We start from the raw sequence: 18,986 nt of genomic DNA, 5'->3' as shown, positions 1-18,986 counted from the left end.
CAAAGCTGCAGCGAAGTTGTTGGAAAATGGGACAAGATAGTGTCGGATAAAGGGTCCTCATGTGAGGTGGATGTTTGGCCTGGACTAGTGAGTCTAACTGCTGATGTGATCTCTCGTACTGCTTTCGGCAGTAGCTACAAAGAAGGGCAGAGAATATTTGAGCTCCAAGGGGAACTAGCACAACTCGTCAGACTATCTTTTCTGAAAGCTTTCATCCCTGGATATATGTAATTTAGAAAAAAACTTCAACTAGTCTGCTTCTTGTATACTTTGCAGACGGGAATCATGTTATGTCAAATTCTCCTTGTTTTTTTTTTTCGTGTAGTTATCTCCCAACAAAGAATAATAGAAGGATAAAAGCAGCATCCAGAGAAATTCAAGTTATACTGAGAGGGATCATTAACAAAAGGTTAAGGGCTAGAGAAGCTGGGGAAGCACCAAGCGATGATTTGCTAGGTATACTTCTAGAATCGAATCTAGGGCAAGCTAGAGGAAATGAAATGAGCATTGAAGATGTGATAGAGGAGTGTAAGTTGTTCTATTTCGCCGGACAAGAGACAACTTCAGTACTTCTGGTCTGGACAATGGTTCTGTTAAGCCAACACCAAGACTGGCAAGCTCGGGCACGAGAAGAAGTGAAACAAGTTTTTGGCGATAAAGAACCTGATACAGAAGGCTTGAACCAGCTCAAAGTTGTAAGTAAAACCAATTAAAAAATAATGCCAGTATGTTTGTTGTGTTATGATGATTTTTCTGAATGTTTCTAACAGATGATGATGATACTATATGAGGTTCTTAGGCTATATCCTCCACTAGCGCAGATGACCCGAGCCATTCATAAAGAGATGAAGCTAGGCGACCTGACACTGCCAGGAGGCGTTCAGATCAGTATACCTACTCTATTAGTCCATCGTGACACACAGCTGTGGGGCAGTGATGCAGCCGAGTTCAAGCCCGAGAGGTTCAAAGATGGTATCTCAAAGGCAACAGAGGGCCAAGTATCTTTTTTTCCCTTTGCGTGGGGACCAAGGATCTGCATTGGCCAGAATTTTGCTCTTTTGGAGGCAAAGATGGCTTTGTCTCTGATTCTACAGAGATTCTCCTTTGAGCTTTCTCCCTCCTATGCTCATGCGCCTTACACAGTCATTACATTGCACCCACAGTTCGGTGCTCACCTTATCCTACACAAGATATAGTTCTGTAACGGATAAACCCCTTTTGTTGTGTTGTTGTCAAAGAAACTTGTAATACACTGTTGAAATAAGCCCTTAGGCTATACCCTTTAGTCATCCAGATGAACCGAGCGATACACAAAGAGATCAAACTAGGCGATTTGGCCATACCACCATACCACCCGGTGTTCAAGTCAATATGCCTGTTCTGTTGATCCATCGTGACACTAAGTTCTGGGGAGATGATGCAGCAGAGTTCAAGCCCGAGAGGTTTAAGGTTGAGATCTCATAGGCAACAAAGAACCAGGTTGTACATTTAAACCAATTTATAATTTGGTATAGTGTGCGATTGTAAATAGCCACCATTAACCACATATTGATCTTTATAAATCATACTTTGATGTTTACGCAGAAGTATTTTATTAAGTTTGGTCGACATCTTACTTGTCCCATATGTGATATTAGGTGTTTTGTTACACTTGCGGGTTTAATAATTTTATAAATAAATATATTATTTTTTCAAGAACTATTAGAATAAATTATTTTTTATTTTGAAATATCTAATATTTAATTAAATATTATTTTATATACGATAAATTAGTTTAATATCTTTTATTTTGTAAAATAAATTTAAAAACATTTATATATACATAAAATTATATATATATGATTTATATTTATATTTAAAACATTATGAGTGATGTAAAATATTTTTGGTTAACATAATATATAATTTTTAGATAATGATGATTATCAAATTTATGATTTTTTTTATAACTTATGGATACTTATGTATTAGAAAATATAACTTAATTATTTATTTAACGTAAAAGCAAAAAAGCATTTCGCAAATAATAGTAATATTTTTTGAATTCTTTATCATTTTTTTTCAAAAATTTACCACAATGAGTTATTTTGATAGAGCCGATTTAAACTTATTTTTTCTTAAAAGATAGATGATTCATGTGATATATATATATATATATATATATAATATAAATTTAAAAATCATATTATTGTTAAAAAATTTAAACTATGATAAATTTTTAGCTAATCACTAACATTATCTATTGATATTAACAATTAAGAATAAAATATAATTATACCTAAAATTATGAAAAACATGACAAATCAATAAATTCACTTCTCAAATAATAATATAATATAATATAGATTTTTCATATGTCATCATGATAAAATCACTATTGATTATTTTTTGATAAATCGTTAAATTAATTTATCAATGAAAGAATATTTATGTACAAAAACTATAAAATTTGAATAAAGAGAATAGAACAAGAACAAAACTAGCTTAATTATTTATGAACACTAGTTCCATCAAATTTCTTTAGAAACAATAATTTTTTTTCTAGCAATTTCGATGGTTGAATTTTTTATGGATCATCAGTTAATGGAATAATTGGACCATTGTCTGGATCAGATTAATGGATCAGGATGTGAATTATCTCTGGTACTACAATAAATTACATGGCTTCCACCAGAAAATCAGTTGACGGTAAATAAAATGATCAAAATTCTTTATGTATTACTCAAATCTCTTACATATTTTCAATATTAGATTTTCACTCCGACAGTTAGAGACCATGCAACCTTGATTTTCAGAGTATTTTTTTTATAAATGATTTTCGGAGTACATTGTAGACAGGATTCATTCAGAATCGTTTTTATCAGTCATCCGAGACAGTTAGATTTGAATATGCATCATGCACTACAATTAATTATCTGCAAAGAAACGTAAAGTAATTGACGTACGTTACATGCCACCACACAAATTGAAGCTCGCTTCTTGCACCACGTGGCTGGCATGTGACCTAATCACCAAATGAATTGTACTAGAAGACATCATGCGGTATTATTCGCCAACATTCTCAATCTTTAAAATCCCAAGAATATTAGATAACTCTCCATCTCTCTGAGAGTGAAAATGGAGATAACGGTTGCGTTAGTAACAGCTTCAGCAGCTATAGTTGTTCTGTCGTGGTGGACATGGAGAACTTTAATGTTCGTTTGGTTTACACCAAAGATGCTTGAGAGCTACCTGAGAAAACAAGGTCTCCTCGGTACTCCTTACACGCCTCTCGTCGGCGATTTGAAGAGGAATTTTAGTATGATAAAGGAGGCAAAATCCAAACCCATCAAACTAACGGATGATATCTCACCACGTGTCGTGCCGTTTCCGTTCGAAATGCTCAAGACACACGGTATATATGTTAAATGTTGTATGGTTGGCCTCTGTTTTATAGAGTACATGATCAAGAAAAGGTCTCAACTATTGTATGCTGCTGAAACAGGAAGGACGTTTTTTACATGGTTTGGAACTACACCAACCATCACTATAATGGATCCTGATCAAATCAAGGAAGTGTTCAACAAAAGTTATGATTTCCAGAAGCCACATACGTTCCCGTTGGGTGACTTGATAGCCAAGGGAGTCGTTAGCTATGATGGTGAGAAATGGGCGAAACACCGAAGAATCATCAACCCGGCATTCCACCTTGAGAAGATCAAGGTATAATCAGTGGCGGTCCCAGCAGGAAATTTTTGTGGGTTCACAATATAATAAAATAAATTAAAATGTCATTTGGTGGATTTGAACCCAATATCTGTGGGTTCAATATAGCCACTTCCAACCACTGAGCCACAGTTTCGTAATAAATATTAGCTTACAAACTATAATTTATAGTATTTATGCGGTGTCAATTGACCCCACTCAAGTGGGTCCGCCCCTGGGTATAATTATAAGCTTCTTACAATCATATATCATCTTTAGAGTAATTTATGTATGCATGTTAATGAATGAATTAAGAAATAATTAAAAGGTAAAAGTCAATTTACCTATAGTCAATCTATATTGTTAAAAGAGAAGTACACATATAGAATGCCCCTTAGTTTTCAGTGTTATTTACACTTCTATGCCACTGACATTAAATAATACTTCCTATTTTAATGCTGTCTTTTCCACTTTGATTAATGCGTAAAATTAAATTTGAATTAAATACACTATTAAATAATACTTCATATTTTAATGCTTTGTCTTTTCCACTTACATTAATGTGTTTTCTAAAATTAAATTTGAATTAAATATACTTCATTAACTTTTCAATTAAATCAATATCAAATTAAAAGAAAATACATTTTTGTTGGACAAATAATTCATGGAAATTATAATATCAATGCTTCGTTTAACAAATCTGAACGAAAAGAATATTATCAAATTTGAACCGAAACTAGCTACTATCCAAACGGATTTACCATTTTGGTATCTAGAGAACCATAACCAAACTTTATCTGATCAAAATATTTCAGATATTCGAATGTATTTAAATCATATTTATTTACTTCAATATGTTAGCTATTTTTCGAGTTAATATCCAAGATATAAGTTATTTTAAATTGTTTAAAATATTTGAAATATAAAAAATAGTCGAAAGTAAACATCTAAAGTAGATAAACAATAATCAAAATACCAAAATACTTAAAATATATATTTATTCTTCATCCAAATATTCAAGTTAAACCTATTTTAAAATTTTAATTTAGGTACTTTGGCTTACATTACTCAAATAGTTTAAAGATATATAAATTTTTAAAAAATAAAAATAATTTAAACGGGTTATCAAACCCGCAAAGATCCTAATAAAACCGGAACCAAATTTTATAAATACATGAATAGAGCTAGAATTTTTAAACTCAAAATCTCAAACCCGAATAGATTTTAACCGAATTCGAGTGGATATGCAAATATCCACCCCTAGTTTAGTCAATATAAAACGATCAAATATTACAAATATACTATTTAGTATAAATAAATAAAAACTGAAAATTAATATCCGTGCGGTCGCACGGATCAAGATCTAGTTACTTTTAAATTAGAAGTCAATGATAATACCGATTATAACATGGTATCATAACCAATCGATGTACGTGAGAGGAGTCAGGTGTGTAATGAATGAATCAAGTTTCACATCTGTAGTTGAAGAAATATTAACATATATATAAAGTAATAGCCAGTCTAATTATTGTCAATTTATTTTAAGTTCTTGGATTCTTTGCCAAGTATCAGATGATTCAGATCCAGTTTTCTCACCGGTTTGTTATCTTGTGGAGAGGTCTGTACGGAAATTAAAAATGATTACTAGACTATTCTGGTTTTTCTCATTGGTGAGAACTGATTTTCAACGTCACTGCTTTGTGTGAATATTTTTCCTTCAAGCATGAATATTTTATCGACGCATTCAAGCATTGACTCAAATTTGCTGTCAAACTTTCGTAACTGTTTTGCTAGTGTTGTTTATATTTTTAGTCAAAGAGGATGAAAAATTTTCACATACTTTTGTAGTAGAAAAATTGAGATTAAATGTAAATAAGTTTGTGTTTCGAAAAAAGAGTTGTGTTCATTTGGCTCGTCCAACTTGTTCCACCTACGTCGAAACAAGGGACCACCTCCTCCTCTCCTGTACTTACAGCCAAGCTATATGGCGAGAGGTCTTCAGCAGATGTAACCATCCTGTTGCGCCCTTCACTAACTGGGCAGAACTGTTATCTTGGATCAGAGCTGCAACTTCCTCTAAGATGCGGCTCCTAAGGAAGCTAGCGTCGCAATCAGTGGTGTACCATTTGTGGAAGCAGAGGAACAACTTGCTACACAATCAGATATCACTACCGCCTGCTACTGTCTTCCGAAACGTAGACAAGGAGCTAAGAAATATAATTTCAGCAAGGCGCCATAGGAAAGGACATGGTCATGTGGTTGAGATAAATTTCTCTTATAGGTTTCAAGGTTTTAAAATGTGAATCATCTTGTTTTTTATTCTTTTTTGCCAGGATGGCTCAGCTTGTAGGTTCTTGCTTTTGTAAAAACTTCTAATCATCTATGATATTTACAATTTAGCAAAAAAAAACTTGTTCCTTCTGCTTGTGGTGTGTAGAATATGGTACCTGCGTTCCACCAAAGCTGCAGCGAGGTCGTTGGCAAATGGGAAAAGTTAGTCTCGGATAAAGGATCCTCATGTGAGGTGGACGTTTGGCCAGGGCTTGTGAGCATGACTGCTGATGTCATCTCCCGTACTGCTTTTGGCAGCAGCTATAAAGAAGGACAGAGGATATTTGAGCTCCAAACCGAACTAGCACAGCTCATGATACAAACGTTTCTGAAAGCTTTCATCCCTGGATATCTGTAATAAAAGAAACCTAAACTTGTTTGCATGTAATGCTTTGGAGATGGGAATCATGTTGTGTTATAAATAATCTCTCTTTATTTTTGTTGCTGTAGTTATCTCCCAACAAAGGGTAATAGAAGGATGAAAGCAGCATCCAGAGAAATACAGGTTATACTGAGAGGGATCATTAACAAAAGGTTAAGGGTTAGAGAAGCTGGGGAAGCACCAAGCGACGATTTGCTAGGTATACTTCTTGAATCGAATCTAGGGCAAACTAAAGGAAATGAAATGAGCACTGAGGATGTAATGGAGGAGTGCAAGTTGTTCTATTTCGCCGGACAAGAGACAACTTCAGTGCTTCTAGTCTGGACAATGGTTCTGTTAAGCCAACACCAAGACTGGCAAGCTCGCGCACGACAAGAAGTGAAGCAAGTTTTTGGCGATAAAGAACCCGATACAGAAGGCTTGAACCAGCTTAAAGTTGTAAGTGAAACCAAAATAAACAAACCTTTGATAATGAAAAACTTTTGTTGTGTTTTGATGATTTTAACTGAATGCTTCCAACAGATGACAATGATACTATATGAGGTCCTTAGGCTATATCCTCCAGTAGAGCAGCTGACCCGAATTATTCACAAAGAGATGAAGCTAGGCGACCTGACACTGCCAAGAGGCGTTCAGATCAATCTACCTATTCTGCTTGTCCATCGCGACACAGAGCTGTGGGGCAAAGATGCAGCCGAGTTCAAGCCAGAGAGGTTCAAAGAGGGTGTCTCAAAGGCAACAAAGGGCCAAGTATGTTTCTTTCCCTTTGGGTGGGGACCGAGGATCTGCATTGGCCAGAATTTTGCTCTTTTGGAGGCAAAGATGGCTTTGTCTCTGATTCTACAGAGATTCTCCTTTCAGCTTTCACCTTCCTATGTTCATGCTCCTTACCCAGTCTTCACATTGCACCCGCAGTTCGGTGCTCATCTTATCCTACACAAGATATAGTTCCATCACCTCATGTGATGTTTATAAAAAGAGCTTATTATATATGCAAGAGAAATAATATTTCACAGAAGAAATTAGTCAAGATCATTACACTCTAAAACCGGCCCTTTATTCAACAGCCCATTTCTGATAATAATTGTGATTCTTTGAAAAAACGGGCCTTTTATTTCTTAATCAAGATCATCATACTCGAATCGTTTTATCAAATCATCCGAGACAGTTAGATTTGAATATGCATCATACATAGCTAAATCCAATTCACAGTTCAAAAGAAAAATTATTCTGCAAAGAAACGTAAAGTAATTGACGTACGTTTACATGCCTATCAATATAGCTCCACACAAATTGAAGTCGCTTCTTGCGCCACGTGGCATGCGAGTTAATCACAAAATGTATGGTACTAAAAGTCTAAAAGACATCATGCGATGTTATTCGCCAACATTCCTCAAATCTTTAAAAATTCAAGAATATTAGAAAACTCTCCATCTCACTGCGAGTGAAAATGGAGATAACAGTTGCGTTAGTAACAGTTTCAGTAGCTATAGTTGTTGTGGCGTGGTGGATATGGAGAACTTTAAATTTGGTTTGGTTTAGACCAAAGGTGCTTGAGAGTTACCTGAGAAGGCAAGGTCTCTCCGGTACTCATTACACGCCTCTCGTCGGCGATTTGAAAAGGAGTTTTAGTATGATGATGGAGGCAAAATCCAAACCCATCAAACTAACGGATGATATCTCACCACGTGTCGTGCCTTTTCCCTACGAAATGCTCAAGAATCACGGTATATATGTTAAATGGATTGTATAGTTTGCCTCTTTGTTGTAGTACATGATCAAGAAAAGGTATCAACTATTGTATGTTGCTGAAACAGGAAGGACGTTTTTTACATGGCTTGGAACTACACCAACCATCACTATAATGGATCCGGAGCAAATCAAGGAAGTGTTCAACAAAGTTTATGATTTCCAGAAGCCACATACGTTTCCTTTGCGTGACTTAGTAGCCAAGGGACTCGCTAAGTATGATGGCGAGAAATGGGCGAAACACAGAAAAATCATCAATCCGGCATTCCACCTTGAGAAAATCAAGGTATAGTATAGGCTTCTTACAATCATAATCTAAGGTCAACTTTAGAGTACTTTATGTATATGTATATGTTAATGAATTAATTCAATCGGTAGTTAAGAAATAGTACCGTATATAAGGTACAAGTAAATTTACTTATAGTCACTTGTTTTTAAATTAGAAGTCTATGATAAGACCGACTATAACTTGGTATCAGAACCACTCAAAGTTCGTGAGAAAATTATAATGATTGAAACAAGTTTCACATTAGTAGTTGGAAAAACAATTTTTTTTTGAGCAACAACGATTGTATTATATATATAAGGTAATAGTAATAGTCAAAAATTCTCAGTCTTTTGTAGTAGAATATTTTGAGATTTATGAAAGTAAGATTGTGTTTCGAGAAAAAAAATGTTGTGTCCTGTCCAACGTATGCCTTCTGCTTCTGTGTGTAGAATATGGTACCTGCGTTCCACCAAAGCTGCAGCGAGGTGGTTGGCAAATGGGAAAAGTTAGTCTCGGATAAAGGATCCTCGAGTGAGGTGGACGTATGGCCAGGGCTTCTGAGCATGACTGCAGATGTGATCTCTCGTACTGCTTTTGGCAGCAGCTACAAAGAAGGACAGAGGATATTTGAGCTACAAGCAGAACTAGCACAGCTCATGATACTAACGTTTCTGAAATCTTTCATCCCTGGATATCTGTAATAAAAGAAACCGAAACTTGTCTGCATCTATGATAATCATGTTGTGCTATATATAATCTTTCTTTCTTTTTGTTGTTGTAGTTATCTCCCAACAAAAGGTAATAGAAGGATGAAAGCAGCATCCAGAGAAGTCCATGTTATACTGATAGGGATCATTGACAAAAGGTTAAGTGCTAGAGAAGCTGGAGAAGCACCAAGCGACGATTTGCTAGGTATACTTCTTGAATCGAATCTAGGGCAAGCTAAAGGAAATGAAATGAGCACTGAGGATGTGATGGAAGAGTGCAAGTTGTTCTATTTCGCCGGACAAGAGACAACTTCAGTGCTTCTTGTCTGGACAATGGTTCTGTTAAGCCAAAACCAAGACTGGCAAGCTCGTGCACGAGAAGAAGTGAAGCATGTGTTTGGAGACAAAGAACCTGATACAGAAGGTTTGAACCAGCTCAAAGTTGTAAGTAAAAAAAAACAACTTAAAATGACTTCAGTACATTTGTTGTGTTATGATGATTTTAACTGAATGCTTCCAACAGATGACAATGATACTATATGAGGTCCTTAGGCTATATCCTCCAGCAGTGCAGCTGACCCGAGCCATTCACAAAGAGATGAAGCTAGGCGACCTGACACTGCCAGGGGGCGTTCAGATCAGTCTACCTATTCTGCTAGTCCATCGCGACACACAGCTATGGGGTAAAGATGCATCCGAATTCAAGCCAGAGAGGTTCCAAGATGGTGTCTCAAAGGCAACAAAGGGGCTTGTCTCTTTCTTTCCCTTTGGGTGGGGGCCAAGGATCTGCATTGGCCAGAATTTTACTCTGATGGAGACAAAGATGGCTCTGGCTTTGATTCTACAGAGATTCTCCTTTGAGATATCTCCTTCCTATGTTCATGCTCCTTACACAGTCTTGACACTTCAGCCACAGTTTGGTGCTCATCTTATCCTACACAAGATATAGTTACACAACCACATGTGATGTTTTAAAAAAGAGCTTCTTATATACGTAAGCGTTCAGATATTAATGGGCTTCTTTAACAACTTATTCTTTAATCACAAATTACTACTTCCAGAGAATAAAAAAGCTCTTACAAAACCACTCATACAATATATACACACACAAAAATCATATCCTGCTTTACGTAAAATCATATCCTGCTTTACTCGCTCAATAGTTCTTTACAGTTTAGGCACCGCGTTGATGCAAACAAGCTGGAGGAACACGGTCTGAAGTACCCGGAGTCACCGGAGGGAAACTTCGAATATGAATGCCTTGAGGATGTAAACGATACTCAATATCAAGCTCTCTACAAGCTTTCCCAACTTCCTCTAGCAATTGACTTCTCCTTATAAACCTCTCTCCCATGTCTTGAAAATTCATTCTATGTGTCAACCACACTGCGATCTTCACGCTTTTCAAGTCGTCCATGTTTAGGAACACAATCATAGGTGCAGGATACCAATGATCCTTCTTGAAGTCTATATAACTGCATGGAAAAAAAAAAAACATAACAACATCATTCGAGAATCTTTGCTTCCAAGGCACTTAACCTAGATAAAGATAATGGTAGGTGTTTAATGTCTAAGGTTTCAAAGTGTTTTGGATATAATCAGAACCTATCATGGACATAACCAAATGAAAGATTGGCCTTGAGACTTCAAAGTCTTTACGAATTATATATAAACATAGCCTCCTAAATTGTTGAGAAAATATTTTTTTTTTTCCATATAGCCTTAAGATCTTAGCATTTGAATTTAACTAACCTGATTATTCTCTGTTTGATAGCAGCTATCTTTTCTGGAGGAGTTGCTATGTGAACAGAGAATTCAATCGCATCTCCCATATCAGGACTTCGGAAGTAGTTAGCTATAGGTTTTGTACCAAGAACACTATTCGGGTATATGATCTTTTGATTATCATATCGCAAGAAAACAGTCGTCAATATGTTCATTTCCTCCACAACCAACTGGTAAAAGAAACAACAAGATCAGAACCATGTCAAAATATTGTAATAAGACCAGCAGATTATTATATTAGGAGGGGGAACAAACCTGAACACCGTCGATTTCGCAGCGGTCACCAACATCAAATGGGTGCATAACGAAAAGGAAAATGATGGCTTCAAAGATGGTTTTGCATGAGTTTCCGAATATAAAGGCTACTAGAAGGAGCTGAGAGCTTAAGACTAGCAAGAATTTTGTTGTGGCGATTCCTAGTATTAGAAGCCAAATGATTATGATTATAATGCTAATCAATACATTGATTATACGGTGAAGCCTGTTCACTGCTGTTTTTGTGTCGTTTAAGGTCAAAGCCAGAGCCCTCCTTTCTCTAAATGCCTTAACCTGTTAAAAACTTCCGCGGTCAAGACAACTTCATCTCTTTAATATCAAAAATCTATTTTATTACTAAAACATGAAAAACCGAAATATAACAACCAATAAAAAAATATATCCCTATGATCCAAAGTAGAAAAACTAGCTTTAGTGATCAGCAAACCGGTCAAATCGTCAAGATAACTCTGTTTTTCATATGAAAAGAATCTAGACATGTATAACTTAAAACTTACCACCCAATTCTTGAGGCAAGACTTGCTGATCCTAAGGGTCTCTGAAGCTCCTTCAAAGAGAGCCATGGCTCTTTCAGACTCCTCTTCAGACAGAAAACGCAAGAAGTCATCCAGATGTATGTACCTAAAACCCAAAAAAACTCTCTCAAGATTTGAAGCATAAACCATACTGAAATCAAGAACTTGTAGAAATATGATGATCAAGTTCAAGATATATACCTTGAACCAGGCTCAGTGACGTTGTGGAAGATCTTCTTAGCTGCAATCTTTGCTTCGCACTCGCTTCTTATCTGTGTAGCGTGCTCACTCTCCTCAACTGTGTCCTGCATATGTTCATCCAAAGTAGAAAGAGCGCCTTTCCGTATTATATTCATCAACTTGGTCATGTTCCAAGCAGACACATTGTCTGTATTCATCCTCTGCAATTGATCAATCCTTATCCCTTCACTATCATCTTCTTTATCAGAACCAATCCGAGACAGTCTCGGACCTTTCCCCGCTTTCATAAAACTCCTAACCGTCGCTTTTAGAGCTGGAGGCAACTTAGCTCCAGCCAGTTTCTCCAAACTCTTAACATCATCCGTTACTTTCTGCTCTTCTTCCTCCATTCTCTGAATCTCCATCAAAGGAGGACCGGAGAGTGTTTCAATCACGTACTGAGTGAACAAAGACTCTTGAATCCGATCAAAGTAAGTGCTCATGTGGAACGATGAAGCAAGAACTTTGACCAGAAGTGTCTTAATCAACCAAATGATCACCGCAACAAGAAGACAGACCAACACTCTTGTCACGTACCTAATGGCAGTGGTCCGAGTCTCTCTTTCAACCTTCTTATCGAACAAGAAGTGCCACGCAAGCAACACTAACCCTAACCACAAGGTGTTCTGAACCGATTTGCGTACTCCGTAGACGAAATACAAAACCCTCTTTCTCAAAACGAAGTTCTTCTCGGCCGAGAAGACGAGTATCCTCACTATCCAGCTCGAGACTAGTCTCCCACAAATCAACACCAAAACCGTCACTTCCCATTTCCACAGATCTAGCTTCCACCATGTCTTGCGCCGCAAGCTATGTACCGTTAAGCTACAGACCAAACTGGTAACTATCAGAACAAGGCTTATCCACTCGAGCAAAACCCAAATGCTGAGTTTGTCTCTTTTGAACACATCAGGTAAGTCCTCGTCTAGAAACGGATCTTCCTCTTCGTCTTCCTCCAAGATCCCGGTCCGAGATGGCGTCCCCGGTTTAGAGTTTTTCCCGAGAAACCCGGATTTCCGACCGGATCTCATCTCTGTTTTGTCGATAGCTGGATGCGTCGGTGTTGGAGGATCCATAAGTCTTGACTTCGTCTGGTTCCTCCTCAGGAACGGTTTGTTGATACTATGCTTCACGACCTCTGCTTCGTCTCTGTTAGCTTTGTAGTGACGACGGCTCTCTTCGTCGCTGCTCTCACCGAGTGAGATTCTGTTCTGTCTCCTTCTAACCGCGTCGGCTTTTCCTTTAGCCGTGTACGGAGAACACGACTCTGAGATCGCCGGCAACGTTTCTGCGGTGTTAAGGTCGATGTCGAGAGAGATCTCTCCACCGGAAGCTTTCTGCTTCGACGGAGGATCGGAGATATCTTCCGAACGTTCTCTCTGCTGTCTGAAATGGAAACTGTCGCCGCCAACGTCATCATTCTTACCCTTTTCACCATCCCAAAAGTCGTAGCTCGACTCTCTCCAGAAGTTGCCACCGTCAGCATTGCTGCTTGACCCTGTAGCACCAACGGCTCCGCTCTCTTCGCCGTTAATCTTCACGACGAAGTCTCGACGGTCAGTGGAATCAAGGGCCATGATTGGAGAGAGGTTTTATTTGTTTGGAGCAGAAGAGACGAGTGACAAGTACGAGCGTAGATGAAGATGAGAGGTAACTACTTGAGCAATAAATAATAAATGTGATAAAACAAAATATCAGGTGTGTATTTTGGAGTGTATGAGAAAGCGGAAGAAGAAAGTCGCAACGTGTAAATTCATTTTATTTCATGCACAGATTTTAGATTTTATAATGTTGAAGTATTGTGACCCGTGTGATATAATGTGATGCGAGTTGGTGAGATAAGATTTGTGCTAATTGCTAAAAGCAACAAAATCAATAATGTGATAGAAAGCTTCTTTTCCTTTTACTGTCTCCTGAAAAATTAGAAAGAAAAAAAGAGAGTAGTGTGTGCCTGTACGGAATGAAAAGGAAATGGTAGTGGGATTTCAGAAATTGATAACAAAAGTTTTTCGACTTTGGAGTTTTAGATAGATATTTATCTTTTTGCATATATTTTTCATCTTTTGCAAAAATCAAGAAAGGTTAAATCAATTTTTTTAACTACTATTTAGTTTCTCTATTATGTTACAAGTTTCCCTTGTTCTAGGAGTAGGAGTATATACTTCTAGAAAAACATGAGTAATTTATGAGGCACAAATATCTTATATATTAAAACTCTAAATTTTGAAACAAAAAAAATACAGACTAAAAATATGCATTATTTCAAAAATAAAATGGAATAGATCATATTGTTTTAAATACGAAGATATAAAAAAATTATACATGTAATTTGATGTGAATAGTTTAGTGGGTTAATTCAGTATTTTGTATAAAAGGTACTAATTTTATCTGACAAAGTAAAATATTAATTTGGTATAGAGTGATTATTTTGTCCCTAAAATTACGAATCCAATTTTTATCAGAAAAAATCATAAATAAAAAAATTAATTACAAATGGCATTCATCTCGTCATGATCTCCAATTCAATTTTTTTATAAAAGGTCTTCCATTCAATTTTATTACGTAAGTACTACCACTTTGACCTTTATATTAGATTCCAATTCATTTGATTTAGCACTGAAACATGAATTTGCTGATTGATTGAATATTTGGTTGGAATCATTACGAGTCAGAGGCGGACCCAGTAAGGCCCAAGTGGAGTCATCTGACACCACAAATATGGTCAAATAAATAAAATTGTATGAGAATATCAAAAGAATCTGCGGCAGATTTGGTCACTCTGAACCCTTTGACACCCCAAAAACCAGGGTTCAAACCCATTGACACCCTTTTTCTTAATATTTTGAAAAATCAATATATATATATATATATATATATTTATGTGACTCCACTAAAATTAATTCTGGGTCCGCCACTGTTACGAGTCATCATCATTGTTATTGATCTTCAAACACCAACAAACATCTCACTATCATCAGCAGATTCACCACCACTAAAATCCTTTTACATAGTACTTGGATCGTGTCGTGCTCTGGCTGAATTTAATGGTTTTGGTCTGATAAGTCAATATGGTATTCAGAAGCTCCAAAGAACGCATTTAATAAACAAAATCGTTTTCTTATATTGGTTCACACCGCTGAAACAATAACACTATGGTTAAGAGGCGTCCTGAGATATCAGAGACAAATGTATATTTTATTAATTTGTTTTTTAAAAATATTCCTTACAAATTTAAGATTTTTTCAATGTAATTTATTTTTATAAAAACGGGGTCATAATCCTCGCTATGTTCAGAACCGCATATATTTATCAGGTACGGATCAGATTCTTCTGATTTTAGGGTATTCAGATTCAACCTCATATCCTTAATTCAAGTTTAAAATATTTTGAGTTTGGATAGATCCATAATTTCGTAAGATATGTTTTTATATTCAAAACTCATCGAGTAACTAATAATAGTTCAGTTTTTTTTAACAGAAATAGTTCAGATATAATTTTATACATAATAGTTCAGATTTTTTATCAGTATGATATTTCTTTTTGAACAATAATTAAACAATATGTGACACCCGTCACTCTCGAAAATCCGATAATAATAAAAATATCATAATAATAATAATAATCTCCATATATAATATTCCAAAGTCAACATCCACGTCATCACAATACCATAAGGTCAAATCCGTAAATAATGATAACATCTGAAACATAAATAACGACATAAATCCGTAAGTCCGAAAATACGAAATAACATAAACGATAGATAAAAGCCCGAAGGCCTAAAAGTAGATAACGATAGAAGTGATAAAAGCCCAAAAGCCCAAAAGCACTCAAAAGCATCCGTCCAATAGAATCACTCCTGCTCGGCGGTCTCACCTGAAAGGGGAAAGAAGGAGGGGTGAGCAACAGGGGAGTCGCTCAGTGAGGTATGGGATGCTAATCCCGAAATTCATAGACATAGACATAGCATTACGGATAAAAATAATTTAATCTTAATACGTACAATCACGGTACCTAAAGTACCCAATCATCAAACAATGGTCCTAGCGAGCCGCGCACTCGCCGCCCCCTAAAGGGCAAACAAAAAATAAATAAATAAATATACTCCACTCGAGATAGTGCTCGGACACCGCCCTTAGACGTTTTATCGACACTTCCAGGTTACGGACCAGCCGGTCGACTATAGCTGGCCGTAACCGCCACACAATCCGGCATACAGAATTACGTCTCTGTATCCGTCATAAAAAGTTCTAACTAAGAAAATGCATTAAGTGAGGCAATCAACGTTGAACCATCTAACACCCTAGTTCCGGTTTAAGCAATCAACCTAAACTAAACAAGCAATGACAGACTCGATTTCACGCAGACGGAACATATTAAAAATAAATTATATTTATTCGAAATCCTAAGTCGGGTACGAGAAGTTCGGAAAGAGCCCTCACCTTAGAAAATGTAGAGAAGTGGTATCTATGAACTCCAGATGCTCAAATAGACTCCAAATCTGAAATCAGGGCGAAATTTCGGGTCAGAACGCCCTTCGAACGGGTGAAAACGGGTCTGGTCAAAGTCTACGGAAAAGTCAACCCGCTGGTCAAAGGTCAACCCGGTCAAACCTTGACCAGAAATCAATTTGAGATAACCGGACGGTTTTGTCTAACCTAAATCGATTTCAATTGGACCGCCCGGTTTAACCTTAACCGAAATTAAATTAATTAATTAATTAAATCGACCGGTTTACCCTAACCGGAATCTAATTAATTTTAACCAAACCGGTTTACCCTAACCGATTCGCAATTAATTTAAACCAGTCAAACCAACCGGTTGACCGAGTCACCGAGTTGACTCACCGAGTCGACTCAGCCGAGTTGGCGAGTCGCCGGCGAGTCACCGGCACCAGTCACCGGCGGCGACGGCGGAGGGACGGTGGCTTACCGGAAAAGTCACCGGCGGCGGCGGCGGTGCGGTGGTGACGCGGCGGCGGATTCCCGGCGGCGAACTGACGGCGGCCGGGCGCGGCGGCTCCGGCGAACGGTGGTCGGAGACGGCGGAGCGTGCGTTTCACGCGCGCGCGCGGGCTGATCTTCCGGAGGCGCGTACGGCTTCGTCTGAGCTCCGATTTCGACGATTTCGGTGGCTATGGATTCGTCTCGTCGAGAGGAACACGATGATGTCTTGCATGCACGAAATACTCAGCGGTTAGGAAGTTATGGGTGTTTTACTAAAACGGCCGAAATGAAACTAAATGCATGGTGGTTTTGCGGTGGTTACCTAGGGTGATGGTCGGTGGTGGGTAACTGGACGTGATCACTGGCGCACGTTTACTCGGTGACGAGCTCCGGCGACCCTCCTCCTGAAATTTTGATCACACTCCCCTTTAGCTCACTCTCTCTCTCAACCTCTTTAATCTTTTTTTTTTTTTTTTGTTTTTGCTTGTTGCAAATGTGTAAGAAAACCAAGTGGAGTGGCCTTTATAGAATTACCTTGGGTAATTTCGAGTGGGCTTGGCCTGTGCGGGTTAAGATAGTGGGCTTGGGTTTGGTCATTACAATTCTCCCCCACTAACACGGAATTCGTCCCCGAATTCGAGTCACGACAGACTGTCCAATAACATCATGAAACAACTCTGGATAGTCAATCCTCATTTGTAGCTCGGGGCTCCAAGTCTCCTCCTGGATCCCGTCTCTCTCCCAACGAACCTTGACCACATGGTCATCATACCCTTATCTGTTTTCATTTGGCGATCCAAAATCTCCACTGGCGTAACATCGGGCACATAAACTTTGCCAAGATCACTTGGTGGCTGCTGCAAAATGAGCTCTGGCTCTCTAACGACTTTCCTCAAAACGGAAACATGAAACACGTCATGAAATCTGATAACTCCGCTGATATTCAATCGATATGCAACTGCTCCAACCGCTCCAAAATAAGAAATGGTCCCATGTATCTCGGTTTAAGCTCTTTAGCTTCCGAGTCTTAGATCCTCCCTGAAACGTTCTCATTTTCAGGTATAAAAAGGTCGCCAACCTGGAACTCCAAATCTTTCGCCGCTATATCTGCATAACTCTCTGGCGGTCATGGGCTCTTTAAGCCGTCTCTTGAGCATCTCTACTGCTCTACCGTCTCTTGAACCATTGCGGTTCTATCTCACGTCGCTCCCGCAACTTCTGTCCAACAAAGTGGAGTGCGACAAGGTCTACCGTAAAGAGCCTCATACGGTGCCATCTTAATGCTCGAGTGATAATTGTTGTTGTAGGCAAATTCCGCTAAAGGTAGATACTTTGCCCAACTTCCTCCCAATCTAGAACGCAAGCTCTCAACATATCCTCTAAAGTCTGAATAGTCCTCTCGGACTGACCGTCGGTCTGCGGGTGGTAAGCTGTGCCATATGGACCTTCGTCCCAAGTGCCCTCTGAAAGGCTCCCCAAAATATGGACGTAAACTTCACGTCTCGATCCGATACAAGCTGACAGGAACTCCGTGCAATCTTACAATCTCATCGATGTAAATCTGCGCCAATTGACTCGCTCCATCGTTCTTCTTAACCGCTAAGAAAGGGCTGACTTGGTCAATCTATCCACAATTACCCATATGGCATTCTTCCCTCCTGAAGTAGTCGGTAACCCCAATACAAAATCCATAGTCACCATGTCCATTTCCTCCGGCAAGCGGCAGGTTTTTGCAATAACCGCTAGGAAACCTGGTGCTCAGCCTTCACCAACTGACAAGTCTGACACTGCGATACAAATGTAGCAACATCCTTTTCATACCCGGCCAATGATAAATAACGCTTCAAGTCTCTGTACATCTTAGTATTCCCCGGATGAATAGAGAAACGCGAGTGGTGGTGCTGCCGTAAGATCTCCTTTCTTAACGGCTCATCAAATGGGCCCACACAATCCGGTTCCGGTACATGAACATCCCACTCGAGCTGATGGGTATGATATCCAACACTCTCGATCTCAACTGCTTACGCAAAGCCTCATCTGCCTCCTGAGCTTGTGTATCCTCCATAGCAAATCTGCCTGCTCCACGGCCTCGAGACCAACTGT

General features: G+C 38.2%; 4 protein-coding genes across 7 annotated transcripts in view; 3 read left to right on the top strand and 1 right to left on the bottom strand.

Annotated features, from left to right (window-relative positions):
• Positions 1-1,293, top strand: part of LOC108861636 (cytochrome P450 72A15) — a 2,391-nt gene extending 1,098 nt beyond the window's left edge. For both annotated transcript variants that reach the window (XM_018635551.2, XM_018635550.2), the window contains exons 4-6: positions 1-227; positions 326-695; positions 771-1,293. In XM_018635551.2, the coding sequence (XP_018491053.1) occupies positions 1-227; positions 326-695; positions 771-1,196 (1,023 nt within the window). In that variant the 3' untranslated portion in view covers positions 1,197-1,293. The remainder of the gene's footprint in view (positions 228-325; positions 696-770) is intronic.
• Positions 1,294-1,365: 72 nt separating this feature from the next.
• LOC130500766 (cytochrome P450 72A15-like) lies at positions 1,366-7,433 on the top strand. 3 transcript variants are annotated; one of them, XM_056995718.1, is made up of 6 exons: positions 1,366-1,479; positions 2,614-3,394; positions 3,485-3,702; positions 6,122-6,369; positions 6,466-6,835; positions 6,920-7,429. In XM_056995718.1, exons 2-6 carry the CDS (start codon positions 3,118-3,120, stop codon positions 7,343-7,345), a joined length of 1,539 nt encoding a protein of 512 aa, XP_056851698.1. In that variant the 5' UTR covers positions 1,366-1,479; positions 2,614-3,117; the 3' UTR covers positions 7,346-7,429. The 3 variants fall into 3 exon arrangements, with proteins under 3 accessions (XP_056851698.1, XP_056851697.1, XP_056851699.1); XM_056995717.1 differs by having other exon boundaries at positions 6,466-7,433; XM_056995719.1 differs by lacking the exon at positions 1,366-1,479 and having other exon boundaries at positions 3,103-3,394; positions 6,920-7,430.
• A 354-nt stretch (positions 7,434-7,787) lies between these two features.
• LOC108862516 (cytochrome P450 72A15-like) lies at positions 7,788-10,150 on the top strand. Its single transcript, XM_056995723.1, has 5 exons — positions 7,788-8,124; positions 8,215-8,432; positions 8,864-9,111; positions 9,196-9,565; positions 9,645-10,150. The coding sequence occupies exons 1-5, from the start codon at positions 7,848-7,850 to the stop codon at positions 10,068-10,070; spliced, it is 1,539 nt and encodes a 512-aa protein (XP_056851703.1). The 5' UTR covers positions 7,788-7,847; the 3' UTR covers positions 10,071-10,150.
• LOC108862515 (mechanosensitive ion channel protein 5) lies at positions 10,122-13,691 on the bottom strand. The gene is made up of 5 exons (XM_018636674.2): positions 11,899-13,691; positions 11,680-11,803; positions 11,162-11,455; positions 10,874-11,076; positions 10,122-10,596 (listed from the first exon to the last, which is right to left on the bottom strand). The coding sequence occupies exons 1-5, from the start codon at positions 13,512-13,514 to the stop codon at positions 10,296-10,298; spliced, it is 2,538 nt and encodes an 845-aa protein (XP_018492176.2). The 5' UTR covers positions 13,515-13,691; the 3' UTR covers positions 10,122-10,295.
• Positions 13,692-18,986: the final 5,295 nt, after the last annotated feature.

Source organism: Raphanus sativus, unplaced genomic scaffold (genome assembly GCF_000801105.2).
Source record: "Raphanus sativus cultivar WK10039 unplaced genomic scaffold, ASM80110v3 Scaffold0030, whole genome shotgun sequence".
NCBI classification, from domain to species: Eukaryota; Viridiplantae; Streptophyta; class Magnoliopsida; order Brassicales; family Brassicaceae; genus Raphanus; species Raphanus sativus.
Note: the sequence above shows the minus strand (reverse complement) of the source record. Positions and strands in the feature narration are given on the sequence as shown.

What these genes read in the sequence shown, in the direction of transcription:
- LOC130500766 (XM_056995717.1), top strand. Translation starts at nt 3,118, where the DNA reads ATGGAGATAACGGTTGCGTTAGTAACAGCTTCAGCAGCTATAGTTGTT. An exon ending in CGAAATGCTCAAGACACACG is followed by an intron (nt 3,395 to 3,484) that starts GTATATATGTTA and finishes CTGCTGAAACAG; the next exon opens with GAAGGACGTTTTTTACATGG. An exon ending in GCTTTCATCCCTGGATATCT is followed by an intron (nt 6,370 to 6,465) that starts GTAATAAAAGAA and finishes TTGTTGCTGTAG; the next exon opens with TTATCTCCCAACAAAGGGTA.
- LOC108862516 (XM_056995723.1), top strand. Translation starts at nt 7,848, where the DNA reads ATGGAGATAACAGTTGCGTTAGTAACAGTTTCAGTAGCTATAGTTGTT. An exon ending in CGAAATGCTCAAGAATCACG is followed by an intron (nt 8,125 to 8,214) that starts GTATATATGTTA and finishes TTGCTGAAACAG; the next exon opens with GAAGGACGTTTTTTACATGG. An exon ending in TCCACCTTGAGAAAATCAAG is followed by an intron (nt 8,433 to 8,863) that starts GTATAGTATAGG and finishes TTCTGTGTGTAG; the next exon opens with AATATGGTACCTGCGTTCCA.
- LOC108862515 (XM_018636674.2), bottom strand. Translation starts at nt 13,514, where the DNA reads ATGGCCCTTGATTCCACTGACCGTCGAGACTTCGTCGTGAAGATTAAC. An exon ending in CTTGCCTCAAGAATTGGGTG is followed by an intron (nt 11,456 to 11,679) that starts GTAAGTTTTAAG and finishes AGTTTTTAACAG; the next exon opens with GTTAAGGCATTTAGAGAAAG. An exon ending in ATCAAACAGAGAATAATCAG is followed by an intron (nt 10,597 to 10,873) that starts GTTAGTTAAATT and finishes TTTTCCATGCAG; the next exon opens with TTATATAGACTTCAAGAAGG.